This window comes from Trichomycterus rosablanca, chromosome 7 (genome assembly GCF_030014385.1).
Source record: "Trichomycterus rosablanca isolate fTriRos1 chromosome 7, fTriRos1.hap1, whole genome shotgun sequence".
In the NCBI taxonomy this organism is placed as follows: Eukaryota; Metazoa; Chordata; class Actinopteri; order Siluriformes; family Trichomycteridae; genus Trichomycterus; species Trichomycterus rosablanca.
Window position 1 is genome coordinate 4,522,763 of NC_085994.1, and position 27,985 is coordinate 4,550,747.

At 42.5% G+C, this 27,985-nt stretch overlaps 1 protein-coding gene and 13 non-coding genes across 14 annotated transcripts; 1 reads left to right on the forward strand and 13 right to left on the reverse strand.

The window, feature by feature from the left end:
* The first annotated feature begins 216 nt into the window (after positions 1 to 216).
* On the forward strand, positions 217 to 27,865 carry dpysl2a (dihydropyrimidinase like 2a). The gene is made up of 13 exons (XM_062998278.1): positions 217 to 312; positions 2,032 to 2,216; positions 4,427 to 4,591; positions 7,244 to 7,305; positions 8,138 to 8,218; positions 8,338 to 8,406; positions 9,882 to 10,002; positions 10,545 to 10,701; positions 11,959 to 12,100; positions 13,701 to 13,871; positions 14,661 to 14,840; positions 17,009 to 17,174; positions 27,473 to 27,865. Exons 1-13 carry the CDS (start codon positions 293 to 295, stop codon positions 27,562 to 27,564), a joined length of 1,611 nt encoding a protein of 536 aa, XP_062854348.1. The 5' UTR covers positions 217 to 292; the 3' UTR covers positions 27,565 to 27,865.
* Positions 17,381 to 17,462, reverse strand: trnas-gcu (transfer RNA serine (anticodon GCU)). The gene has a single exon. It is a non-coding gene; the product is annotated as a tRNA-Ser (tRNA).
* On the reverse strand, positions 17,862 to 17,943 carry trnas-gcu (transfer RNA serine (anticodon GCU)). Its single transcript has one exon. It is a non-coding gene; the product is annotated as a tRNA-Ser (tRNA).
* Positions 18,780 to 18,861, reverse strand: trnas-gcu (transfer RNA serine (anticodon GCU)). The gene has a single exon. It is a non-coding gene; the product is annotated as a tRNA-Ser (tRNA).
* On the reverse strand, positions 19,100 to 19,181 carry trnas-gcu (transfer RNA serine (anticodon GCU)). Its single transcript has one exon. It is a non-coding gene; the product is annotated as a tRNA-Ser (tRNA).
* Positions 20,648 to 20,729, reverse strand: trnas-gcu (transfer RNA serine (anticodon GCU)). Its single transcript has one exon. It is a non-coding gene; the product is annotated as a tRNA-Ser (tRNA).
* trnas-gcu (transfer RNA serine (anticodon GCU)) lies at positions 20,966 to 21,047 on the reverse strand. Its single transcript has one exon. It is a non-coding gene; the product is annotated as a tRNA-Ser (tRNA).
* Positions 21,387 to 21,468, reverse strand: trnas-gcu (transfer RNA serine (anticodon GCU)). The gene has a single exon. It is a non-coding gene; the product is annotated as a tRNA-Ser (tRNA).
* trnas-gcu (transfer RNA serine (anticodon GCU)) lies at positions 21,979 to 22,060 on the reverse strand. Its single transcript has one exon. It is a non-coding gene; the product is annotated as a tRNA-Ser (tRNA).
* trnas-gcu (transfer RNA serine (anticodon GCU)) lies at positions 22,822 to 22,903 on the reverse strand. The gene has a single exon. It is a non-coding gene; the product is annotated as a tRNA-Ser (tRNA).
* trnas-gcu (transfer RNA serine (anticodon GCU)) lies at positions 23,142 to 23,223 on the reverse strand. The gene has a single exon. It is a non-coding gene; the product is annotated as a tRNA-Ser (tRNA).
* On the reverse strand, positions 23,923 to 24,004 carry trnas-gcu (transfer RNA serine (anticodon GCU)). Its single transcript has one exon. It is a non-coding gene; the product is annotated as a tRNA-Ser (tRNA).
* Positions 24,999 to 25,080, reverse strand: trnas-gcu (transfer RNA serine (anticodon GCU)). The gene has a single exon. It is a non-coding gene; the product is annotated as a tRNA-Ser (tRNA).
* trnas-gcu (transfer RNA serine (anticodon GCU)) lies at positions 25,420 to 25,518 on the reverse strand. Its single transcript has one exon. It is a non-coding gene; the product is annotated as a tRNA-Ser (tRNA).
* Positions 27,866 to 27,985: the final 120 nt, after the last annotated feature.

A 27,985-nucleotide genomic window follows, 5' to 3' on the forward strand; every position in this document is an offset into this window, starting at 1 on the left:
CCCAGCTTTTTAGATTCATGAACGTATTTGGTAGCAATATTGTATTATTATTGCTGGAAAATAAAACTGGAACTGTTTCTGTGTTCAGTCTGTTAGATTCCGACTGAAGCGTGGTATGTGATGCATGACATGAGGGGGATTTGTGGTTACGCTGAATTAACACAGCTGTTTAAATCACTGCACGTAGAAGCCGAACTATGTTAAACATCTCTCTTCTTCTCAGAGTGATCGTCTCCTTATCAAAGGGGCGAAGATTGTGAATGATGATCAGTCCTTCCATGCTGACATCTATATGGAGGACGGGGTCATTAAGTAAGTTATCTGTCTCATTATTCATAACATCATCAAAGCCTTTAGCATTAGTTCAAAAGCTGACACTGGTACCAGTTTACTAGTTGACCCAAAACAAGTACTAAGTAGTTGTAGGAAGACTGTCACAGCTAATAATACTAAACTGATCATATGTGGGCAGCACGGTGGCTCAGTGGGTAGCACTGTCACCTCACAGCAAGAAAGTCCTGGGTTCGATCCCCAGGTGGGGCAGTCCGGGACCTTTCTTTGTGGAGTTTGCATGTTCTCCACGTGTCTGTGTGGGTTTCCTCCGGAAGCTCCGGTTTCCTCCCACAGTCCAATGACATGCAAGTGAGGTGAATTGGAGATTGACATTAAACTTGTGAACTGATGAATCTTGTGTAATGAGTAACTACGGTTCCTGTCATTAATGTAACCCAAGTGTAAAACATGATGTTAAAATCCTAATAAATGGCTGCTCAGGTGACGCAGGGGTAAAAACACACGTTGGAACCAGAGCTGGGATCTTGAATACATTTTATCAAGTCTCAGCCCTGCCTGTGGGCTAGGCTGAACAATGATAGGCCTCTTGTTCATATATGGGCAGGATTAAGCCAGATAGGGTCTCTCTCATTACTAATGCAATTGCGACCTCTGCTGACTGATTGATGGCACCTGCACAGAGATGAGAAAAGAGTGCTCTTAGGGTGTGTCTCTCCGTACACAGTGCTGAGCTGCACTGCACTCGTCAAAGTGTAGGTGATAAGATGCATTCGGCATGCTGCCCACCTGTCGGAGGGAGCGTGGATTAGCTTCGTTCTCCTTAATCAGAGCGGGGATCGACATTAGTAAAGAGGAAGCATGACACAATCGAGCAATTGGATGCACTAAAAAGGGAGAAAAAAGGAAAAAAATGCATAAAGAAAATATAAAAAAAAGTATGTAGAGAAACAGATGGACTACAGTAAGTAATTGTAGAACTACAAATTGCTTCTATATGGTAAGTGGAGCTGATAAAATGGACAGTGAGTGTAGAAACAAGGAGGTGGTTTTAATGTTATGGCTGATCAGTGTATACCATGGAACACAAGGAAGACGGTCATCAACAAATGGATAAAATATGGAACAACAGTGACATTACTGGAGCCCATCCCAGCTTTTCAATGGGCGCAAGGCACACAGTAACACTCTGGGCCGGGCGCCAGTCCAACGCAGGGCAGACACACATACACACACACACACACACACACCCATTCACCTATAGGGCAATTCACTCACTCGCTCACTGTCTTAACCGCTTATCCAATTAGGGTTGCGGCTGGGGGGTTGGGGGTGCTAGAGCCTATCCCAGCTTTTCAATGGGCGCAAGGCACACAGTAACACCCTGGACAGGGCGCCAGTCCATCACAGGGCAGACACATACACACACATACACACACAACCATTCTCCTATAGGGCAATTCAGTGTCTCCATTTAACATGACTGCATGTCTTTGGACTGTGGGAGGAAACCGGAGCTCCCGGAGGAAACCCACACAGACACAGGGAGAACATCCAAATTCCACACAGAAAGGACCCAGTCCACCCCACCTGTGGATCGAATCCAGGACCTTCCTGTGGTGAGGCGACAGTGCTACCCACCGAGCCACCGTGCCGCCCACACATCCACACGGTTTACTGTTGATCATCTGATATTTTTGTTGTACTGTGTCTCTATTTTTTGTCTCTTTACTCCTTCAGGCAAATTGGGGAAAACCTGATTGTTCCTGGTGGGGTGAAGACTATTGATGCCTATGGTAGGATGCTGATCCCTGGTGGCATTGACGTTCACACCCGATTCCAGATGCCCGACCGGGGCATGACGGCTGCAGATGATTTTTATCAGGGCACCCGTGCTGCTTTAGCTGGAGGAACCACCATGATCAGTAAGTGAGCTAAATGTAGTCTGTACTTATTATACAGTCAGTTCCAGAAATATGTACACATTTGGTAAAGATGGGTAAAATGGTACTTTACTAGCTACAGTAACTATAGAAATATTATATTCACAAAAAGATATCCTAACACGTTGATACAGTGGCCTGACATTAATGAATTCTGACTCTTCACACTTTTCAGTCACTAAAATATTGCCTGGTATTTGGAAGCCTGCAGCACATGTTGTGCATTCATGGACAACAGAAGACAAGGAGACCAGCTGACCCCGACACACAGCCTCTGTGTGTGTGTTTTTGTGTAAACTGTCAGGTCCGGCATGTGTGGACGTGTAGTAAAAGCTCATCTAGTGCAGATTAGTAGAAAGGTGCCAATTAGGCGTTTTTAGGAACCCACGCAATACTGCACTCGCTCCCGCTGACTCTCCTACACAGAGCTGCATTGTTTTGTCTGCAGTGAAGCGGAAAATCTGAGTGTCATGGTACACTGTATTAAACTGGGAATCATTACACCATTAACATTACAGGACAGATCACAAAGAAACTGAGATAAATTGCAAATAAAATAATTCATTCTGGTCTGCTTTTTAATTGTTCCATTCTATAATCATTTCTGCATCTTGACCCTTATTTAAAAATACAGGTATCCTTTAGTGGGTGGCACATTGGCTAAGTGGGTAGCACTGTTGCCCCACAGCATCCCCAGGTGGGGCGGTCCAGGTCCTTTCTGTGTGGAGTTTGCATGTTCTCCCCGTGTCTGCGTGGGTTTCCTCCGGGAGATCCGGTTTCCTCCCAAAGTCCAAAAACATGCAGTCAGGTTAATTGGAGACTCTGAATTGCCCTATAGGTGAATGGGTGTGTGTGTGTGTGTCTGCCCTGCGATGGACTGGCGCCCCGTCCAGGGTGTTACTGTGCGCCTTGCGCTTATTGAAAAGCTGGGATAGGCTCCAGCACCCACCACCCCCACCCCCCGTGACCCTGATTGGATAAGCGGTTAAGACAGTGAGTGAGTGAGTATCTTTTAGTAGGGATAAATGTACAGTGTGGAAATGTCCCCATGTCATCCAAAAAAAACAGGCTGGCTAGCAAATACACACTTCTGGATGAGGCCATGAGATTTCCTTTGTGATTGATTACATATAAGCAAAATACCACATTGGCTGATTTTAAAACTACGTACAACAGCACTAAACAGTATATGAAATTAGTACACCAGTATAAGTGTTAATAGTATTTTACATGTGATTTGGAATGCAGCCTTTTTATTGCTGCCAAGTTGGCAGATCAGCTGTGTAACTGCCAAAAACAAGCAGCTCACTTTGCTTATGGCTAAAAACTAGTGTAATTTAATATCTATAATAGAGTCTTAAAGTACATTGTTATATACACCGATCAGCCATAACATTAAAATCACCTCCTTGTTTCTTCACTCACTGTCCATTTTATCAGCTTCACTTACCATATAGAAGCACTTTGACACTGTTGTGCTGGTATGAGTGGATAAAACACAGCAGCGCGGCTGGAGTTTTTAAACACCTCACTGTCACTGCTGGACTGAGAATAGTCCACCAACCAAAAATATCCAGCCAACAGCACCCTGTGGGCAGTGTCCTGTAACCACTGATGAAGGTCTAGAAGATGACCAACTCAAACAGCAGCAATAGATGAGCGATCGTCTTTGACTTTACATCTACAAGGTGGACCAACCAGGTAGGAGTGTCTAATAGAGTGGACAGTGAGTGGACACAGTATTTGAAAACTCCAGCAGCGCTGCTGCGTCTGATCCACTCATACCAGCACAACACACACTAACACACCACCACCATGTCAGTGTCACTGCAGTGCTGAGAATGATCCACCACCTAAATAATACCTGCTCTGTGGTGGTCCTGTGGGGGTCCTGACCATTGAAGAACAGCGTGAAAGCAGGGTAAAAAAGTGGATTACAGTCAGTAATTGTAGAACTACAGTAAAGAAACAGATGAATTACAGTCAGTAATTGTAGAACTACAAAGTGCTCCTATATGGTAAGTGGAGCTGATAAAATAGACAGTGAGTGTAGAAACAAGGAGGTGGTTTTAATGTTATGGCTGATTGGTGTACATATATACTCCTGCAATTTTGTTGTGAATTTAGTTTTGTGGTAGGCAGCTACTGACATATAAAGTTTGATACTGTGTGTGTGTGTGTGTGTGTTGCAGTTGACCATGTAGTGCCAGAGCCCGGTGTTAGCCTCATAGCTGCCTTTAACCAGTGGAGGGAGTGGGCTGATAACAAGTCCTGCTGCGACTATTCACTTAATGTGGATCTCACTGAGTGGCACAAGGGTTTGCAGGAGGAGATGGAGACCCTGGTGAAGGACCACGGTACTTGCTACACTTATAAATCTGAAACTCAGTTTTACAACACCCTAAGACAACGTAAAACATTGATCTCTTTAGCAATCAGATGTCAAGTGGTGTTGCAGTTTAATATAAGATTTAAAAAAACGTTTGTCCTTTGCATAGCCGTAAGTATGTAGACACTGATCCTTATTAGTAGGTTTGACTTGTTTAGCCACAACTATTGCTAAAATGTGCATTTCTAATAGTCCACATGTGTCAAACTCAAGGCCCGTGGGCCAAATCCGGTCCACCACATCATTTTATGTTGCCTGCAAGAGCTTAAAAGACGTATAATTGTCTTTGATACAGTGTAAAATCGTACATAAACTGCATCTCCCACAATGCATGCCGATTTTGTGACCCGCAAAGTGTCCACATCCCGTCACTAGATGGCGGTGTTTACACATTAGCGATTAACTGAGGCGGTTTTCCAAGAAATATTTACAAATAATCCCAAAATGTACAAGAAGAGAAAATTGAAGCAGAGAGAAGGAAATTGAATGAACGATGGGAAAGTGAATACAAGTTTGTGCTTCAAGAAGAGAAATTGGTACATCTCTTGTGTTATGAGGCCGTGTCTGTGGTAAAGGAGTACAATATAAATGTAGATATACATTTTTAAATATACAGTATAAATTTGGCATTTTGACTCAAACACAGAATTTAGCCTCCAAGAAAAACAACAAATTGTCCAAGACTTAAAATTGACAATACAATCGGCCCTTTGAGGGCCACCATAATGCAGCTGTGGCCCTCGGTGAAAATGAGTTTGACACAACTGTAATAGTCAAAACACTCAGACTAAATGCCCTTTGTTGTTTTAGATCCTGACTAAAGCTCACAGTATTGTTCTACCTTGGCTAAATATTTACCAATTGGTTCTACACTGTGAGTCAAAAAGGGACTTTTGTACTTCTGCCCATAGCCTCGACTTTAATGCATTAGATCTGTGAAACTTCTATTAAAGTCGAAAGCAAAGCAGCTAAACTAAAGTGCACATACCTATGACAGCATAGAGCAAGTTCAAAAACCTCGAGACCCTTCAGTCAACATGTCAAATTTCTTAAGCCAATCATCACTTTGAATTCTTCTTTGTGATCTGGCGCTGCAGCAGTGAAGGGATTTGAAGGGATCTGTGTGTTCCAGCCCTGTTGCAGTAGCTTTATTTTATTTTTAATCTACATACAGTCATGTGAAAAAGTTAGGACACCCCATGAGAACCTTTGTCTTTTTGGACATATTTAAACATATGGACATTTGAGCTTCAGTGGAACAGTATTGAGAGATGGAGCTTATATAACTAAATAAAAATAATGTAAAAAAATTACTTTTAAACACAAGTTGTAAAATATAATGAACAAAAATGGAAATTTATTGTGAGGAAAAAGTTAGGACACCCCCACATTTATTACTACTTAAAATGTCTAAAATTAGAATCCGGTGCACCACACCAGCTGCAATGATTAGACCATTGTTAGAGGACATGATTGTTGAAGTGAGTGTTATCACCATGGTGGGATCTAAAGAGCTCTCTGAGGCCTTCAGAAAAAGGTTGTAGATGCATATGAGTCTGGGAATGGATTTAAAAAGATCTCAAAACAATTAGAGATCAGCCACTGTCCAGAAAATCATTTACAAGTGAAGAACATTTAAAACAACTGCCAACATGGTCAGGTCAGGTGGTCCTAGCAAGTTCAGCCCAAGAGCAGACCTCAAGATGCATAAAGAAGTCTCCAGTAATCCTACAATGTCATCAATTAATTTTTAATTTTCATGAGAGGTGAGCAAGGAGGAAACCCTTGCTGTCAAAAAAAAACATCAGGGCAGAACTAAAGTTTACCAGAGAACACCTAGACAAAGACCAGGACTTCTGGAACAATCTGCTTTGGACAGATGAATCCAAAGCTGAATTATTTGGGCACAGTAACAGAAGACATGTTTGGCACAAACCAAACACAGCATTTGAGCACAAGAACCTGTGAAGCATGGAGGTGGAAATGTCATGGTTTGGGGCTGCTTTGCAGCAGCAGGGCCTGACAAGCTCTCAATTATAAAATCCACTATGAATTCTTCACTGTATCAGAGGGTGCTTGAGGAAAATGTATGACCATCTGGCCAAAAACTGAAGCTGACGTGGAGGTGGACCATGCAACATGACAACGACCCAAAACATTCCAGTAAATCCACCAAGGAACGACTCAAAAGAAAGAAATAGAGAGTTCTGGAATGACCAAGTCGAAGCCTGGATCTTAATCCTATTGAGATGCTGTGGGGTGATTTGAAACAGGCTGTGCATGCAAGAAACCCCTCAAACCTCACACAGCTGAAGAAATTCTGCATGGAGGAGTGGAAAAAACTTTCTCCCAGTCGATATCAGAGACTGGTAGATGATTATAGGAAACGTCTAAGGTTATTTCAGCCAAAGGGGGAAATACCAGCTATTAGGACAGTGGGTGTCTTAACAAGCTTCATCTCTCAATACTGTTCAAATGAAGCTTAAATGTCCAAATGTTTAAATATGTTGAAAAAGACAAAGGTTCTCATGGGGTGTCCTAACTTTTTCACATGACTGTATATTTATTTTTTACATGTCATATTCATTAATTATATGCTCTGTATTCTGTATTTGTACAGGTGTCAACTCTTTTCTGGTTTATCTGGCCTATAAGGATTTTTTCCAGCTCAATGATACCCAGGTATGTGACACTGATGAGATTATTGTAGTTCTTATGATTCAGTTTTCTAGTGAACTGTTGCTCAGGAGGTTTCATGTTTCAGTGAGTGAAGCAATGAGAAAATGATGGCCCAGGAAGTTTGCTGTAAAAAGAAATTAGTTTTGGTATCAGGTGTAAATACATATGCAGTTTGCATTGCCAGTTTGTAACACCTTTCTCTACTAATGTTTCCATAGCGTCAGTATTTTATTCATTTTCCCTCTCTCAGTTATTTCCATTCTTGTGTTTTCTATCAAAGGGGTTTTGGTCTGTTGGTCCTGGATTCTGTAAAGTTGATTTGAGACAATGTCCATTGTAAGAAGTGCCATATAAATGAGTCTGACTTGACTTGACTTGACCTGACTTGATACACATAACTTATTCTGTACAATACCTGCACATCTGGACATTATAAAATTATTCTAATTCTAAACTGAAATGTTATATGCAGGAATAATACTTGAAACATTACTTTAGCATATCAGAATATGTTTTTTCTACCTCACCCATCATTTACTCAGTACCATGTACTGACCAACACTTGTCTCTAGTCTTGTCTCCCTTAATTACTCTTTAGATTATGAATGTCTTTTTGTATGTATTGTACTGTTGTCTATCTGCACTGTGTACTGTACTGTCTTGCACTTTTGTTCTATGTTGCACCCTGGTCCTGGAGGAACGTTGTTTCATTTCATTATGTACTCGTATATAGCTGAAATGACAATAAAACCTCTCTTGACTCTTGACTTGACTCTTGAAAGAAATGGATAACAGCAGAAATGAAACATCCTGTCTGTGTGTGTTTCATGTGCAGATGTACGAGGTGTTCAGTGTGATCCGAGACCTGGGAGCCGTCGCCCAAGTGCACGCCGAAAACGGTGACATCATTGCTGAGGTAACACACACGGCTTCCAAACTGCATTTTAAACTGCATGCTTCTCGACCAGCTTGCTTTTCTCTGCTGGATTTAACGGCTGGATTTGGCTCTAACGGTTCGGGTGTGAATCATTTCAGGAGCAGAAGAGGATCCTGGAGCTGGGAATCACTGGGCCGGAGGGTCATGTTCTCAGTCGCCCAGAGGAGGTAGAATACCAGCATAGTGTCAGAGAGTGTATTATTCATAAGTATTTCTTATCATATGTTCTACATTTACAAACCCAATTCCAAAAACAGGGCAGTATTAATATAGAAAAAACATACAGCAATGATTTGGAAATGTGTTTTGTAATCTGTATTTAATTTAATATTAAATATATGTAATATTTCTGTAATGACATCATATTGCTTTCCCAAGTAGCTTTATAGTCCTTGTGAGCCTTTCCTCAAACATTAGACTACACACACTGTGAAACACAGATGGTTTAAATTCAGTATCTAATCCAGGAAATGGTGCATACAAACGCCTGGAATATACCCACAAATAAAAATACAGGTGTGTGCAATGCTATTGAAACTACTACTAGTAGAAAAACTGTAACTTACACCGATCAGCCATTACATTAAAACCACCTCCTTGTTTCTACACTCACTGTCCATTTTATCAGCTCCACTTACCATATAGAAGCACTTTGTAGTTCTACAATTACTGACTGTAGTCCATCTGTTTCTCTGCATGCTTTGTTAGCCCCCTTTCACCCTGTTCTTCAATGGTCGGGACCCCCACAGGACCACTACAGAGCGGGTATTATTCAGGTGATGGATCATTCTCAGCACTGCAGTGACACTGACATGGTGGTGGTGTGTTAGTGTGTGTTGTGCTGGTATGAGTGGATAAGACACAGCAGCACTGCTGAAGTTTTTAAACACCTCACTGTCACTGCTGGACTCAGAATAGTCCACCAACCAAAAATATATCCAGCCAACAGCACCCCGTGGGTAGCAGCCTGTGACCACTGATGAAGGTCTAATAGATGACCAACTCAAACAGCAGCAATAGATGAGCGATCGTCTCTGACTTTACATCTACAAGGTGGACCAGCTAGGTAGGAGTGTCTAATAGAGTGGACAGTGAGTGGACACAGTATTTAAAAACTCCAGCAGCGCTGCTGTGTCTGATCCACTCATACCAGCACAACACACACTAACACACCACCACCATGTCAGTGTCACTGCAGTGCTGAGAATGATCCACCATCTAAATAATACCTGCTCTGTATGCAGAGAAACAGATGGACTACAGTCAATAATTGTAGAACTTCAAAGTGCTGATATATGGTAAGTGGAGCTGATAACATGGACAGTGAGTGTCACAAAATCACAAAATTGAGTAAAGCTGACAAAAGGACCAAAAATACAAATACCACCAATCCTACATGACACATTGCAGCCATTTTAGTTTCAAGATACACTTTGACCATTAAATCTTAATGACTTAATGAGCAATCAATTCCCTCCTTGTGTCCAGAGCCACTGATCAGCAGGCTGAGACACGTTATGTGCTTTTAGATTAGGACGTTGGCCCCTGTGTAGCGTGCTCAGCATTTTGGGAGTTGCTGAGCAGTTAGGCTTTGTTATTATTCAGTGTGAAGGTCGGTGTTAAAGCGTGTACTGTTTTACAGGTGGAGGCCGAGGCAGTCAACCGGGCAGTAACGGTGGCAAATCAAACCAACTGCCCGTTGTATGTCACCAAGGTGATGAGCAAGAGTGCCGCAGATGTCATCGCTCAGGCCAGGACAAAAGGTAAAGCTGTACATTAACAAATTGCAAAAAATATTGATGTCTTCTCACTAACCACACTTTTCCATAATGTCTCTATGCCAGAAATCATTACAGTAACTCAATCATTTATTTATTTATTTATTTATTTATTCATTGTTTTTTACCATTGCTTCATCCTGGTCAGGGATAAGATGGGTCCAATTCATTAGGCGATAGGCAGGAAACACCCCAGACAGGCAATTATTTGTGATTATTTAAGTGTTTACATTCATCTAGGTTATTTGATGATGGGAAATGCTGGAGCTAAATGAGTTATATGATAGTCAGAATTTGTTTAAGTAGTTTTTACAGTAAGTACAGTTTTTTTTTCCTTAATCTGCCAATAAACTCATTCCCACCTCTCTGTTTCCTTTTGCAATTTTGCGGCTCCTGCACTACCCCGATATGGCCACAGGAGGGCAGAATATTTTTAAAGGAGGATAGTGGAGCATGAAATTTCTCCAGACACTACCTGGAAGTGAGGATTGAAACCATGTTGCTAAACCGTCTCTGTTCTCTTTCAGGCACTGTTGTATATGGTGAGCCTATCTCTGCCAGTCTGGGTACTGATGGCACTCACTATTGGAGCAAGAACTGGGCTAAGGCAGCTGCTTATGTGACATCTCCACCCCTCAGCCCAGACCCCACCACCCCCGATTATCTGAACTCCCTGCTCTCCTGGTATGTATCTATACAGACTTCATTACTTTAACCGGCATGAAAGGAAAACGTTTAGTAACGTGCATAATGAGGCGGTAATAATGGAGAAGCTTCGACCCTAAAGGGAGGCACTGATTTAATGAAAAAAATTACTCAACACTCAGGACTTCTTTTCCTGAGATATAAATAAAATCTATATTGTTATGTCAACTATTTGGATGATTTATTTATTATTATAATAAGAATACATATTATTAGGCCGCTCAGGTGGCGCAGCGGTAAAGTACGCTAGCATACCAGAGTTGGGGTTTCGAATACATCGTATCGAATCTCGGCTCTGCCTCTCCGACTGGGCTGGGCGGTTGCATGAACAACGATTGGCTGTTGTTCAGGGTTAGAGGGTAAGAAAGTCGGATCATAGGTCCTCATAACTGGTGCGACTGCGGCCCCTGCTGGCTGACTGATGGCGCCTGCACAGGGCTGAGGAATAATGCTGATGGGGGTGTGGCCCTCCGTACACAGTGCCCGTCAGTGTATGAACTCGACTCGTGCAGGTGAAAAATGCAGTCTGTACTGACTACACGCCGGAGGGGGCACATGTCAGTTGAGAGGCGTCCTCAGTCAGCGGTGAAGGGTCGATACAGTATAGAGGACGCAATCAGGGTACTTGGACAAGACTAGACTGGGGGATAAAAATATGTTGATGATAGGACTAATAAATCTTTACATTTGATCTTACATGTGTATATTTTGAACCCTGGGTGGTGCAGCAGTTTATTACACTGGTCCACCACCACTGAGATCCGGGTTCAAATCTCAGCGATGCTATCGGCCGGCTTGGCATCTACACAGACATGATTGACTGTATAGAAGTAGGGGTGGTCAAAGCCCAGTGATGGATTACCACCCTATCCAGAGTATTTCTGCCTTGCAGCCAGTGTTTGCTGCTAAAACCGAACCTGCCAGTTGATGGAAATATTAATTTTTACTTTATTCTGGTCATGGTCATGGTGGGTGCATTTCACTGGGCGAAAGGTAGGAAACAGCCAAGACAGGTCATCAGTCCATCACAGGATAAACACACATGCACACATTCACCGGAGCACCCGGAGGAAACCCACGAGGACAACATGCAGACTCCACACAGAAAGGAATCAAACCCACAACCTTATTACTGTGAGGCGAAAGTGCCACCCACCATGTATTTTAGTGATGCAGATTCCATTTCTACATTTTGATTTCCCCTCTCAAAATAATATTTCTTTGTGTGGTGTACAGTGGTGACCTGCAGGTAACTGGCAGCGCCCATTGCACCTTTAACACCTCACAGCGTGCTGTGGGCAAAGACAACTTTACTCTCATCCCAGAGGGCACTAATGGTACTGAGGAAAGGATGTCCATCATCTGGGACAAGTGTGTGGTGAGCAAATATAGGTTTATTTTTTTCATGGCATAATGTTTTTAATACATTTTATGCAGTTTGCCCTTAACATTCAGGTTATGTCTGTTACATTCAACTTTTTGTGTTGTGTATTTAAACATAAAGCTTTGAACAAGAGCTTACACCTACAATTTGTTACATTTAAACTCTCTTAGCATCAACATGCCCGGAAACTCTCATTGGCATGGGCATTTGGAGCAGCTACCTAAAGCGACAATGATAACCGGCTGCCACTTCTCCATTCTGTGAATATGATCTTGACTAAAACTGTACAAACCAACTGGGAGGACAAACAGCACCTCTTATTTTGATCAAAGTTTCAGAATCAGAATCAGCTTTATTCGCCAAGTATGTTTACACACACAAGGAGTTTGTTTTCGGCTGTTGTTAGCTCTCTACAATATACAAACAATACAATATACAGACAATAAAGACTATACAGATAATGTAACATGCTAGACAGAATTTTGTATATATACAGAAAATAGAAAAATAGCAGAGATAAATAGTAAAAAATTTAAATGAAATTACAGTATTTTACAGTATGAATAAAGTGCAGAGTGGCATGTAAACAACAGTTCAGTTCTGGTTATTAAAAAGTTTGATGGCATTTGGGAAAAAACTGGTACTGTGTCTGTTTGATTTAGTGTGCAGGGCTCTATAGCGCCTGCCAGAGGGTAAAAGGTTAAAAAGTTCATGTCCAGGGTGTGAGGAGTCTGTGATCATTTTTTGTACCCGGTTTCTGATTCTTGTTTTGTATAAGTCCTGGAGGATGGGCAGGGGAGCACCGATGATTTTCCCAGCTCTATCCACCTCTCTTTGCAATCTGCATCTGTCCTGTTTTGTGGCTGAACCAAACCACACTGTGATGGATGTGCACAGGACAGATTCAATGACTGCAGTGTAGAATTGCTTCGACAGCTCCTGTGGCAGACCGTGTTTCCTCAGTTGACGCAGAAAGTACATCCTTTGCTGGGCCTTTTTGAGGATGGAGTTGGTGTTGTACTTCCACTTTAAGTCACTGGAAATTGTAGTTCCCAAGAACCTGAAGGTCTCCACGGTAGACACAGTGCTGTTGGATATGGTGATGGGGAGCAGTGTTGAGGGTTTCCTTTTAAAATCCACTACCATCTCTACAGTCTTCGGAGTGTTCAGCTCTAGGTTGTTCTGACTGCACCAGAGCACCAATCTCCTGCCGATATGCAGACTCATCTCCATCCTGGATTAGTCCAATGATCGTAGTGTCGTCTGCAAACTTTAGGAGTTTTACTGTTGAGTTTGTAGAGGTGCAGTCGTTCAAGTAGAGATAGAACAGCAGCGGAGAAAGGACACAACCCTGTGGTGCACCAGTGCTGACTGATCTTATGGCAGAGGTGATATTCCCCAGCCTCACCTGCCGTGTCCGGTCTGTTAGAAAGCTGGCGATCCACTGACAGATGGCGGGGGACACACTGAGCTGAGACAGTTTGTGGCAGAGGAGTTCTAAAAGTGTTTCAAAAGTGCTTTTGGAAATGCAGGAGTGTTTCAGTATATTAAGGATGTTACAGTAAATAACAGAAAATGTAACTGCTGTCCACAGGTAACTGGTAAAATGGACGAGAATCAATTTGTGGCTGTGACCAGCACCAATGCCGCCAAAATCTTTAACCTGTACCCACGCAAGGGCCGCATCGCTGTGGGCTCTGATGCTGACCTGGTACTGTGGGACCCTGACGTTACCAAGATCATCTCTGCCAAAAGCCACAACTCGGTGAGAACACACACGATCTGAGATGGCCGAATAAGGTCAGGCTGCAGAATGCACACTTTGGTGTAACCTCCCTCAAACCAGGAACCTCATGAAGGCTTTCCACGTTATTTTGGAGTGTTTCAGTGGGAATTTGGGCCCATTTGGACACAAAGAGCATTCGTGTTAAAGATGTTTAAATACAAAAAGGCTTAAATCGGAACATTATTTAATTATTTATTACAGATTATGTAGCACAACAGCTCTTTGTATCCAGTATCATCAGTAAATAACAAACTGTATTTGTTTTTTACTAGTTTATTGTGGAATTGACAGTCGGTAGCACTGTCGCCTCACAGCAAGAAGGTCTTGGGTTCGATCCCCAGATGGGGCGGTCCGGGTCCTTTCTGTGCGGAGTTTGCATGTTCTCCCCGTGTCTGCGTGGGTTTCCTCCGGGTGCTCCAGTTTCCTCCCACAGTCCAAAAATATGCAATCAGGTTAACTGGAAACCCTGAATTGTCCTATAGGTACCGAGCCGCTAGGATGCATTAAACCAGCGGTCCCAAGCCCGGATAAATAGGGAGGGTTGTGTCAGGAAGGGCACCCTGCGTAAAAACTGTGCCAGATCAATAACGCGGATCACGATCCGCCGGCGATGCCTAACAGTAGCAGCCGAGGAAATAGAGAAATAGATTGTGGAATTCACAGTCTTGTTTGTTTTATGTTAGTCTTTTCAGTTCCATATACGTATATAGTCATTAATGTTCATGTTTAATTCATTAATTGTTGTCTGTCACATCTTTTTCTGAGTAGGCTGTGGAATATAACGTTTTTGAGGGTGTGGAGGTGCATGGTGGTCCCCTGGTGGTCATCAGTCAGGGGAAGATTGTTTTGGAGGACGGGAACCTGCACGCTATAGAGGGATCAGGGCGCTACATCAGTCGCAAGCCCTTTCCTGACTATGTCTACAAGAGAATAAAGGCTCGCAGTAGGGTGAGTGTATGGCTCTCTTTTATTTACTTCGTTCAAAATTAAAAACTGACCACAATATTAAAGATCAGTAAAGAACTGCATAGAATTTATAGCTTTAGAATCACAGTCAACTTTTTGAGTTATTTAAGTCACTGTAGCCTTTTTATCAGCTTAAATTAGTTTAGCTATTTTTCTTAGATTTGTCTTAGTTTGTTTTATTAGGATTGTAACTTCATGTTTTACACTTTGGTTACAATCATGACAGCAATGGTAGTTACTCATTACACAAGATTCATCAGTTCACAAGTTTAAATTGAACAAACTGGACAATTTTGTATCTCCAATTCACCTGGGAGGAAACCGGAGCACCTGGAGGAAACCCACACAGACACGGGAAGAACATGCATTAAATTAAAGACCACCCCACCTGGGAATCAAACCCAGGACCTTCTCGCTGTGAGGCGACAGTGCTACCCACTTAGCCACCATGCCAACATTTCTTTTAGTAAGAAGGCATTTCTGCCCACAGAATTGTCACTACTATCAGGATGTTACCAGTGGCTTTAGAGACGGTGTGTAAAAATCCTAGAAGATTTACAGTTTCTGTCATATTTCGTTTGTTTATTAGGATTTTAACGTCATGTTTTACACTTTGGTCAAATTCATGACAGGAACGGTAGTCACTCACTAAAGAAGATTCATCAGTTCACAAGGTTATATAGAACACAGTCATGGACAGTTTAGTGTCTCCAGTTCACCTCACTTGCACGTCTTTGGACTGGGGGAGGAAACCGGAGCACCCGGAGGAAACCCTCGCAGACACGAGGGAGAACATGCAAACTCCACACAGAAAGACCCGGACCGCCCCACTCGGGGCTCGAACCCAGGACCTTCTTGCTGTGAGGCGACAGTGCTTAGCCACCATGCTGCCCTTCTGTCATATTTAAATCAGCCTGTCTGGAAACAACACCCATGCTGTGTTCAAACTCACTCAGATCAGAACTTTTCTTCATTCTGATGTTGAACTCCACTGGCCAAATGAATTTTTTTTCATTGAAATGAACACATCTTAATACATGTAATACACAAATACTGTGTATTTATTGAATGTACCATAATAGACAAAAATCAAAATGTGGCCTTAATTTTTGTTGTATTTTTTTCCAGTATGATCATTTGAATAAATAGATACAAATTGATCATGTTAATTTGTGTACTAAAATTTGCAGAAATGTGTTTTTCTACAACCCCAAATCAGAAAAAGTTGGGGCAGCATGGAAAATGCAAATAATAAAAAACACAGAGTTTCTTACATTTACTTTGACTTTTATTTGATGTCAGACAGGATGAACCTGAGATATTTCATGTTTTATCTGCTTAACTTCATTTCATTTATTAATAAACATCCATTCCTGCATTTCAGGCCTGCAACACATTCCAAAAAAAGTTGGGACAGTAAAGCATTTATCACTTTGTAATGTTGTTGTTCCTTTTCACCACAGTTAAAAGATGTATTGGCATCGAGGAGACCAAGTGATTTAGTGTTTCAGCTTTTATTTTGTCCCGTTCTTCCTGCAAACACGTCTTAAGATGTGTAACAGTACGGGGTCGTCGTTGTCGCATTTTTCTTCACATATTCTCTACTGGGGACAGGTCAGGACTGCAGGCAGGCCAGTCCAGTACCCGTACCCTCTTCTTCCGCAGTCATGCCTTTGTAATGTGTGCAGCAGGTGGTTTTGCATCGTCTTGTTGAAAAATGCTGGATGTCCCTGGAAAAGACGACGTCTTGAAGGCAGCACATGTTGCTCTAAGATCTCAGTGTACTTTTCTGCATTAATGCTGCATCACAGAAGTGTAAATGACCTTTACCAAGGGCACTGACACACCCCCATACCATGACAGACCCTGGCTTTTGGACTTGTTGCTGATAACAGTCCTAGATGCCTTAGAGCACAGACAAGTCAACAAAACATGAATTATCTCAGGTTCATCATGTCTGCAAGTCAAAGTAAATGTAAGGAACTCTGCATTTTTATTTTATTAGCATTTTCCATACTGTCCCAACTTTTTATGATTTGGAGTTTTACATCTCACGTTGTTGTGATGGACCTGTTGTTTATAAAAGGGTATTTTTATATTTATATTATTTACTTCACTCTCAGTAACATGGGTGTTTTCTCTATCCTCAGCTTGCTGAGCTGCGTGGGGTCCCACGTGGTCTTTATGATGGTCCGGTGTGTGAGGTCACCGTGACACCTAAAATAATGACTCCTGTGACCTCCAACAAGACCTCTCCCACCAAGCCAACCCCTCAACCCATTCGTAACCTGCATCAGTCTGGATTCAGCCTGTCTGGTCAGTAACAGATTTAGTGATGCTCTGCATGCATAATGTTGTTTAAACATGCAGGTCATTTTGAATGTTTAATATTAACAGCAGAAGCATTATTACGTCTTAGAGGTGTTGTTGGTACTGTTAATGGGTGATATTAGAAATGATTTGTTATTATTTTATATTATTTCTGAGGTAATTTAACAGAGCATTAAAGAGTATTTTCATTTCGACGAGGATGGGATTCGAACCCACGCGTGCAGAGCACAATGGATTAGCAGTCCATCGCCTTAACCACTCGGCCACCTCGTCTTCTGTGTACCAGTGAGATGCGGTTCTGGTCTGATTGGTCTAATTGCCCTGAAAAACTGGTAGACATTTGGTAACACTGACAGCTTGAATTGCTACTTTCCCTTTAAGAAGGCTTATCAAATTGCTTAAATTTACTGTCTTCGATGAGGATGGGATTAGAACCCACTCATGCAGTGCACAATCGAATAGCAGCCCATCGACATAACTACTCGGCCAGCTCGTCCTAGCTGCTTTAACCAGATGTGGTTGTGATCTGATTGGTCTGATTACTCTGAAAGATTTTTGGAAATTCTTAAGACCGACGGCATGAATGGTGAAGTATGCAGATCCAAAAAGTGTGAGCTAACCTGGCTGAGCGGAAAGCAACAACCTCCAAGTTTTGCTTAAAGTTTCAGTTTACGACAAGGATGGGATTCGAACCCACGTGTGCAGAGCACAATGGATTAGCAGTCCATCGCCTTAACCACTCGGCCACCTCGTCTTGTCTGTAACTGGGAGATGCGGTTCTGGTCTGATTGTCCTGAAAAGTTTGAATTGCACCTGGACCTGCAGGCGTGTCATTTGTAATTGACTCTGGTAAGGAGGCTCTTCATCTGGCTAGATTGTTTTGAATTGCTACTTACCTTTAAGAAGTCTTTTCAAAGTGTGAGCTAATTTATCAGACCAGAAAGCAACAACCTCCAAGTTTTGCTTAAAGTTCCAGTTTACGACAAGGATGGGATTCGAACCCATGCGTGCAGAGCACAATGGATTAGCAGTCCATCGACTCGGCCACCTCGTCTTGTGCTTACCTGAGATGCCCTAAAAAGTTGATAGAAATTCTTAAGCAACATTGGTCTGATTGCTCTGAAAAGCTGTATGTGGAGCCAAAAAATGTGAGCTAACTTATCAGATCTAAAAGGAAGATCCTCTGATTGTTGCTGAAGGTTCACAGTTTCTAATTTTAACAAGGATGTGATTCAAACTCGTGTGCAGAGCACAATGGATGAGCAGTCTATTGCCTTAACCTCTCGACTACTCATGGCCTAAAGAGAGGTGGAAATTGCTAACACAGGTGGTTTTAGTTGCTACTCTTTCCTTAAGAAGTCTTACAACCAAGTTTTGCTTAAAGTTCCAGGTTACAATTCAAACCCACACATACAGAGCACAATGGATTAGCAGTCCATTGCTTTAACCACTCAGCCACCTCATCCCAGCTGTGCGGCCACTTTATCTGGTTTGATTGTTTTAAAAACTAGTGGTAATTGGTAACACAGGTGCCTTTAATTGCTACTTCCCTTTCAGAAGCCTTATCAAATTGCTTAAAGATGTTGTCTTCGACGAGGAAGGGATTCGAATCCACGCATGCAAAGCACAATGGATTAGCAGTCCATCACCTTAACCACTCGACCACCTCGTCTTGTCTGTATGGGCAGGATGCGGTTCAGGTATTTTTGGTGTAACTGCCCTGAAAAGTTGGTAGAAATTTGGTAAAACATGAACTGCGTCTCGACCTGCAGGTGTGTTGTTTGTAATAGACTCTGGTTGGAGGCTCTTCATCTGGCTCGATTGTTTTGGTGGAAATTGGTAACACTGATGGCTTAAAGTGCTGCTTTCCCTTTTAGGGGCCTGATCAATTTGCTTAAACTTATTGTCTTCGACGAGGATGGGATTCGAACCCACGTGTGCAGAGCACAATGGATTAGCAGTCCATCGCCTTAACCACTCGGCCACCTCGTCTTGTCCGTACCTGGAAGATGTGCTTCTGGTCTGATTGTCCTGAAAAGTTTGTAGAAATTTGGTGAGACTGACGGCATGAATTGCACCTGGACCTGCAGGCGTGTCATTTGTAATCTACTCTGGTAGGAGGCTCTTCATCTGGCTAGATTTTTTAAGAACTGGTGGAAATTTGTAACACTGATGACTAGAAAAAAATGAAAATCCTTAAGACCAACGGACCAATGAATTGTGAAGTATGTGGATAAAAAAAGTGTAAGCTAACTTATCAGATCTATAAATAAGACCCTCTGATCCTTTCGACTAGGATGATTTAAGATGTGCGATATGGTTCTAGTCTGATTGGTCTAAAAACTAGTAAAAATTGGTAACACAGGTGGCTTTAGTTGCTACTTTTCCTTTAAAAAGTCTTATCAAATTGCTCAGACCAGTCTAGACACCTGAAGTGCCTTCTTGTGAGAAGTGCCAATATATCACCAACAAGTGTGAGCTAATTTATCAGACCTGAAAGCAACAACCTCAAAGTTTTACTTAAAGTTCCAGTTTGTGACGAGGATGGGATTCGGCCACCTCGTCCAAGCTGTGTGGCCACTTTACGTGGTTTGATTGTTTTAAAAACTAGTGGTAATTGGTAACACAGATGGCTTTAATTGCTACTTTCCCTTTAAGAAGCCTTATTAAATTGCTTAAAGTTGTTGTCTTCTACAAAGATGGGATTTGAACCTACACATGCAGAGCACAATGGATTAGCAGGCCATCGCCTTGACCACTCGGCCACCTCGTCTTCTGTGTACCAGTGAGATGCGGTTCTGGTCTGTTTGGTCTAATTGCCCTGAAAAGTTGGTAGAAATTTGGTAACACTGACAGCTTGAATTGCTACTTTCCCTTTAAGAAGGCTTATCAAATTGCTTAAATTTACTGTCTTCTACGAGGATGGGATTCAAACAAACACATGCAGTGCACAATGGATTAGTAGTCCAGCCCCTTAACCACTCAGCCACCTTGTCCTAGCTGCTTTAAACAGATGTGGTTGTGATCTGATTGGTCTGATTACTCTGAAAGATTGGTGGAAGTTCTTAAGACCAACGGCATGAATGGTGAAGTATGCAGATCCAAAAAGTGTGAGCTAACCTGGCTGAGCGGAAAGCAACAACCTCCAAGTTTTGCTTAAAGTTTCAGTTTATGACGAAGATGGGATTTGAACCCACACGTGCACTTAACCACTCGGCCACCTCGTCTTCTCTGTACCTGTGAGATGCGCTTCTGGTCTTATTTGACTAATTTGTCCTGAAAAGATGGTAGAAATTTGGTGTGACGGCATGAATTGCACCTCGACCTGTATGGGTGTCGTTTGTAATCGACTCTGGTAGGAGGAACTTCATCTGGTGTGATTGTGTTAAAAGCTGGTGGAAACATGACAGCTTGCATTGACACTGACCTTTACGGAAGCCTTATCATGTTGCTGTCTTCAAAAAGGATGGGATTCGAACCCACGCATGCAGAGCACAATGGATTAGCAGTCCATCACCTTAACCACTCAGTCACCTCGTCTTGTCTGCACGGGTAGGATGCTATTCAGGTATTTTTGGTCTAATTGCCCTGAGAAGTTGGTACAAATTTGGTAAAACTGACAGCATGAACTGCGCCTCGACGTGGAGGTGTGTTGTTTGTAATAGGTTCTGGTAGGAGGCTCTTCAGGTGGCTCGATCGTTTTTGGTGGAAATTGGTAACACTGACGGCTTAAACTGCAACTTTCCCTTTAAGAAGTTGCTTCAACTTATTGTCTTCCACGAGGACGGGACTCGAACCCACGCGTGCAGAGCACAAGGGATTAGCAGTCCATCACCTTAACCACTCGGCCACCTCGCCTCATCTGTACAGCTCAGATGCGGTTCAGGTCTGTTTGGTCTGTAGAAATTGGTAATGCAGGCAGCTTTAATTGCTACTCTTTCTTTAAGAAGACTGATCAAATTGCTCAGATCAGTCTAGATACCTGAAGTGCCTTCTATTGAGTAGCACCAATATACTACCAACAAGTGTGAGCTTCTTACCAGACCTGAAAGCAACAACCTCCAAGTTTTGCCTAAAGTCCCAGTTTATGACAAGGATGGGATCTGACTCTGGTAGGAGGAACTTCAGTTGGCCAGGTGGCTTTAATTGCTACTATCCTTTAAGAAGCCTTATCAAATTGCTATACATTGCTGTTTTCGACGAGGATGGTATTCGAACCCACGCGTGCAGAGCACAATGGATTAGCAGTCCATCGCCTTAACCACTCGGCCACCTCGTCTTGTCTGTACCAGAGGTGCAGTTCTGTTTTAACAAGGACGTGACTCAAGCTCATGTGTGCAGAGCACAATGGATTAGCAGTCCATCGCCTTAATCACTCGGCCACCTCGTCTTCTGTGTACCAGTGAGATGCGGTTCTGGTCTGATTGGTCTAATTGCCCTGAAAAACTGGTAGACATTTGGTAACACTGACAGCTTGAATTGCTACTTTCCCTTTAAGAAGGCTTATCAAATTGCTTAAATTTACTGTCTTCGATGAGGATGGGATTAGAAGCCACGCATGCAGTGCACAATCGAATAGCAGCCCATCGACATAACTACTCGGCCAGCTCGTCCCAGCTGCTTTAACCAGATGTGGTTGTGATCTGATTGGTCTGATTACTCTGAAAGATTTTTGGAAATTCTTAAGACTGACGGCATGAATGGTGAAGTATGCAGATCCAAAAAGTGTGAGCTAACCTGGCTGAGCGGAATGCAACAACCTGCAAGTTTTGCTTAAAGTTCCAGTTTACGACAAGGATGGGATTCGAACCCATGTGTGCAGAGCACAATGGATTAGCAGTCCATCGCCTTAACCACTCGGCCACCTTGCCTTGTCTGTAACTGGGAGATGCGGTTCTGGTCTGATTGTCCTGAAAAGTTTGTAGAAATTTGGTGAGACTGACGGCATGAATTGCACCTGGACCTGCAGGCGTGTCATTTGTAATCTGGTAAGGAGGCTCTTCATCTGGCTAGATTGTTTTGAATTGCTACTTACCTTTAAGAAGCATTATCAAATTGCTTAAACGTATTGTCTTCGACGAGTATGGGACTCGAACCCACACCTCACCTTAACCACATTGCCTTAACCACTCGGCCACCCCATCTTCATCGGTCCAGTGAAATGTTCGTAGAAATTAGACAACATGAATTGCAAAGTATTCGGATCCAAAAAGTGTGAGCTAACTTATCAGATCTAAAATTAACATCATTTAATTGTTAATGAATGTTTACAGTTACTAGTTTGAACAAGGATGGGATTCAAACTCGTGTGCAGAGCACAATGGATTGGCAGTCTATTGCCTTAACCTCTCAGCCACTCTTGGCCTTAAGGGAGATGGAAATTGGTAACACACTTAAGAAGTCTTACAACCAAGTTTTGCTTAAAGTTCCAGGTTACAATTCAAACCCACACATACAGAGCACAATGGATTAGCAGTCCATTGCCTTAACCACTCAGCCACCTCATCCCAGCTGTGTGGCCACTTTATCTGGTTTGATTGTTTTAAAAACTAGTGGTAATTGGTAACACAGGTGCCTTTAATTGCTACTTCCCTTTCAGAAGCCTTATCAAATTGCTTAAAGATGTTGTCTTCGACGAGGAAGGGATTCGAATCCACGCATGCAGAGCACAATGGATTAGCAGTCCATCGCCTTAACCACTCGACCACCTCGTCTTGTCTGTATGGGCAGGATGCGGTTCAGGTATTTTTGGTGTAACTGCCCTGAAAAGTTGGTAGAAATTTGGTAAAACATGAACTGCGTCTCGACCTGCAGGTGTGTTGTTTGTAATAGACTCTGGTTGGAGGCTCTTCATCTGGCTCGATTGTTTTGGTGGAAATTGGTAACACTGATGGCTTAAACTGCTGCTTTCCCTTTAAGGGGCCTGATCAATTTGCTTAAACTTATTGTCTTCGACGAGGATGGGATTCGAACCCACGTGTGCAGAGCACAACGGATTAGCAGTCCATCGCCTTAACCACTCGGCCACCTCGTCTTGTCCGTACCTGGAAGATGTGCTTCTGGTCTGATTGTCCTGAAAAGTTTGTAGAAATTTGGTGAGACTGACGGCATGAATTGCACCTGGACCTGCAGGTGTGTCATTTGTAATCTACTCTGGTAGGAGGCTCTTCATCTGGCTAGATTTTTTAAGAACTGATGGAAATTTGTAACACTGATGACTAGAAAAAAAAGAAAATCCTTAAGACCAACAGACCAATGAATTGTGAAGTATGTGGATCAAAAAAGTGTAAGCTAACTTATCAGATCTATAAATAAGACCCTCTGATCCTTTCGACTAGGATGATTTAAGATGTGCGATATGGTTCTAGTCTGATTGGTCTAAAAATTAGTAAAAATTGGTAACACAGGTGGCTTTAGTTGCTACTTTTCCTTTAAAAAGTCTTATCAAATTGCTCAGACCAGTCTAGACACCTGAAGTGCCTTCTTGTGAGAAGTGCCAATATATCACCAACAAGTGTGAGCTAATTTATCAGACCTGAAAGCAACAACCTCAAAGTTTTACTTAAAGTTCCAGTTTGTGACAAGGATGGGATTCGGCCACCTCGTCCAAGCTGTGTGGCCACTTTACGTGGTTTGATTGTTTTAAAAACTAGTGGTAATTGGTAACACAGATGGCTTTAATTGCTACTTTCCCTTTAAGAAGCCTTATTAAATTGCTTAAAGTTGTTGTCTTCGACAAAGGTGGGATTCGAACCCACACGTGCAGAGCACAATGGATTAGCAGGCCATCGCCTTGACCACTCGGCCACCTCGTCTTCTGTGTACCAGTGAGATGCGGTTCTGGTCTGTTTGGTCTAATTGCCCTGAAAAGTTGGTAGAAATTTGGTAACACTGACAGCTTGAATTGCTACTTTCCCTTTAAGAAGGTTTATCAAATTGCTTAAATTTACTGTCTTCTACGAGGATGGGATTCAAACAAACGCATGCAGTGCACAATGAATTAGTAGTCCAGCCCCTTAACCACTCAGCCACCTCGTCCTAGCTGCTTTAAACAGATGTGGTTGTGATCTGATTGGTCTGATTACTCTGAAAGATTGGTGGAAGTTCTTAAGACCAACGGCATGAATGGTGAAGTATGCAGATCCAAAAAGTGTGAGCTAACCTGGCTGAGCGGAAAGCAACAACCTCCAAGTTTTGCTTAAAGTTTTAGTTTATGACGAAGATGGGATTTGAACCCACACGTGCACTTAACCACTCGGCCACCTCGTCTTCTCTGTACCTGTGAGATGCGCTTCTGGTCTTATTTGACTAACTTGTCCTGAAAAGATGGTAGAAATTTGGTGTGACGGCATGAATTGCACCTCGACCTGTATGGGTGTCGTTTGTAATCGACTCTGGTAGGAGGAACTTCATCTGGTGTGATTGTGTTAAAAGCTGGTGGAAACATGACAGCTTGCATTGACACTGACCTTTACGGAAGCCTTATCATGTTGCTGTCTTCAAAAAGGAGGGGATTCGAACCCACGCATGCAGAGCACAATGGATTAGCAGTCCATCACCTTAACCACTCAGTCACCTCGTCTTGTCTGCACGGGTAGGATGCTATTCAGGTATTTTTGCCCTGAGAAGTTGGTACAAATTTGGTAAAACTGACGGCATGAACTGCGCCTCGACGTGGAGGTGTGTTGTTTGTAATAGGTTCTGGTAGGAGGCTCTTCAGGTGGCTCGATCGTTTTTGGTGGAAATTGGTAACACTGATGGCTTAAACTGCTACTTTCCCTTTAAGAAGTTGCTTCAACTTATTGTCTTCCACGAGGACGGGACTCGAAACCACGCGTGCAGAGCACAATGGATTAGCAGTCCATCACCTTAACCACTCGGCCACCTCGCCTCATCTGTACAACTCAGATGCGGTTCAGGTCTGTTTGTTTTGTGGAAATTGGTAATGCAGGCAGCTTTAATTGCTACTCTTTCTTTAAGAAGACTGATCAAATTGCTCAGATCAGTCTAGATACCTGAAGTGCCTTCTATTGAGTAGCACCAATATATTACCAACAAGTGTGAGCTTCTTACCAGACCTGAAAGCAACAACCTCCAAGTTTTGCCTAAAGTCCCAGTTTATGACAAGGATGGGATCTGACTCTGGTAGGAGGAACTTCAGTTGGCCAGGTGGCTTTAATTGCTACTTTCCTTTAAGAAGCCTTATCAAATTGCTATAAATTTCTGTCTTCGACGAGGATGGGATTCGAACCCACGCGTGCAGAGCACAATGGATTAGCAGTCCATCGCCTTAACCACTCCATCGCCTTAACCACTCGGCCACCTCGTCTTGTCTGTAGGTCCAGAGGTGCGGTTCTGTTTTAACAAGAACGTGACTCAAGCTCATGTGTGCAGAGCACAATGGATGAGCAGTCTATAGCCTTAACCACTCGACCACTCATGGCCTAAAGAGAGGTTTAAATTGGTAACACAGGTGGTTTTAGTTGCTACTCTTTCTTTTAAGAAGTCTTATCAAATTGCTCAGACCAATCTAGACACCTGAAGTGCCTCCTTGTGAACAGTACCAATATGTTGGCACCAAGCCTGAACTGATTTATCAGACCTTGAAAAGTTGGTAGAAATCTGGTAAAACTGACGGGATGAACTGCGCCTTGACCTGCAGGTGTGTTGTTTGTAATCGACTCTGGTAGGCTAGGTTAATGATGGTTAATGTACTCTTCATCTGGCTAGATTGTTTTAAAAACTGGTGGCAATTGGTAACAGTTTGGCAATTGCTACTTTCCCCCTAAGGAAGCCTCATCAAATTGCTTAATATTATCGTCTTCGACGAGGATGGGATTCGAACCCAGAAGATGATATACTTTATTTGTCATATATACAGTACAATGAAAATTTTTCTTCGCATATCCCAACTTGTTTGGAAGCTGGGGTCAGAGATCATACAGCACCCCTAGAGCAGAGAGGGTTAAGGGCCTTGCTCAAGGACCCAACAGTGGCTGCCTAGCAGAGCCTGGATTTGAACCGCAATTCTTCCGGTTGATAGCCCAAAGCTCTACCCACTAGACTACCACTGTCCCTGCAGAACCACTCGGCCACCTCGTCTTGTCTATGCCTGAATGATGCAGTTCTGGTCTGACTGGTCTAATTGCCCTGAAAAGTTGGTAGAAATTTGGTAAAGCTGACAGGATGAACTGCGCCTCAACCAGCAGGAGTGTCGTTTGTAATCACCTACTATCAATTACTGTCTTCAACAAGGATGGGATTCGAACCCATGTGTGCAGAGCACAATGGGTCCCACACCTCGACCCAGCTGCCTTGGCCAGATGTGGTTGTGGTCTAATTACTCTGAAAAGTTGGTTGAACTTCTTAAGACCTACGACATGAATTGTGAAGTATGTGGATCAAAAAAGTGTGAGCTAACTTATCAGATCTAAAAGTAAGATTCTGTGATTGTGATGTCACTGAGGATGGGACCTGAAATGTGAGATGTGGTTCTAGTCTGATTGGTCTGTTACTCTTAAAAGTTGGTATAAATTTGGGAAGACACTTTAGGTGGAAATTGGTAACGTGGATGACTTGAGTGGCATGAAAGTTTTGCCTAAAGTTGTTGTTCAGGTCTGAAAACTGGTAACACAGGCTGCTTGAGTTGCTACTCTTCTTTTTAGAAGCCTTATTAAATTGCTCAGACATGCAGGGGTGTAGTTTGTAATCAAAACCATCATCAATCATTAAAATAAGTCATTAAATTCCACGTCACTGTATGGCCAAATGTTTGAGGCCAGTGTTTGTATGGATAACAGTTTGAGGAAGACCCTTTCTTGTTTTAGCATGACTTTTCTCCTTTGCACATAGCAATATGTTTCTTGTGGTGGGACTCCAGTAGCCTGCACAGTCGCCCCGCTAAATTCTTTTGGGTTTAAATCTTTATTTATATTGGGGGAAACTGATGCTGATGGTATAAAGCTTATGGGATATCCAACAAGCTCATGGTCGGCTCATGTTGTGTACATATCACTGAGAAGTTTATGTAAACGTTTGACATTGTTGGTCTTTGAGGAAGCATGCTTTTTGGCATTATAATAGATTTTGCACCAACTTGAGCTAGATGTGTAACTTAAACAGACAATTTCTGCTCTTTAACATGGTAATATTCTGATATTAACATTTATCTACATATTTCAGATGAGAAACAAAGCATAAAGTCTTGCAGTTAAATGTGATGAGCCCAGATTTATACCATGGTAACTTGCAGCAAACCTAATAATTTATATGCTTTTTTTCAGGAGCACAAATCGATGACAATGTTCCTCGCCGCACCACCCAACGCATTGTGGCACCTCCCGGTGGCAGGGCCAACATCACCAGCCTCGGTTGAATGTCCAACCTCCCCATACCAGAAAAGAAGGGGTGGCAGGGGGTAAAGAGAACCAAGGGGTTTTGCCTTGGTATCACTTCTACCAGTTAGTGCCCCACCAAGCCCCTGCAGCTACACATCATTTCTCCACTCCTACATAATTCATCCACTTGTGTTTCTAAATATTTTTTTGTATTTTATGTTTTCAGTATTGTTTTCAGTATTTTATCTAAAAAGAAATGTAATCCAGGCAGAAGTGTGTATTTTCCATGATGAGTACAGCTGATTTAGTTTTATTTATTGGTGAAATGTGGGTCACAAATCATAGCGAGAAATATGTCCTGTTAATAAGTTTTGTGTTTGAGTTTGAGTGTTGAATTTCTGTCTCATGGAGAGAAAAATGTAGTTTTTATTTTGCTTTATATTTTTTATAATGTTTTGA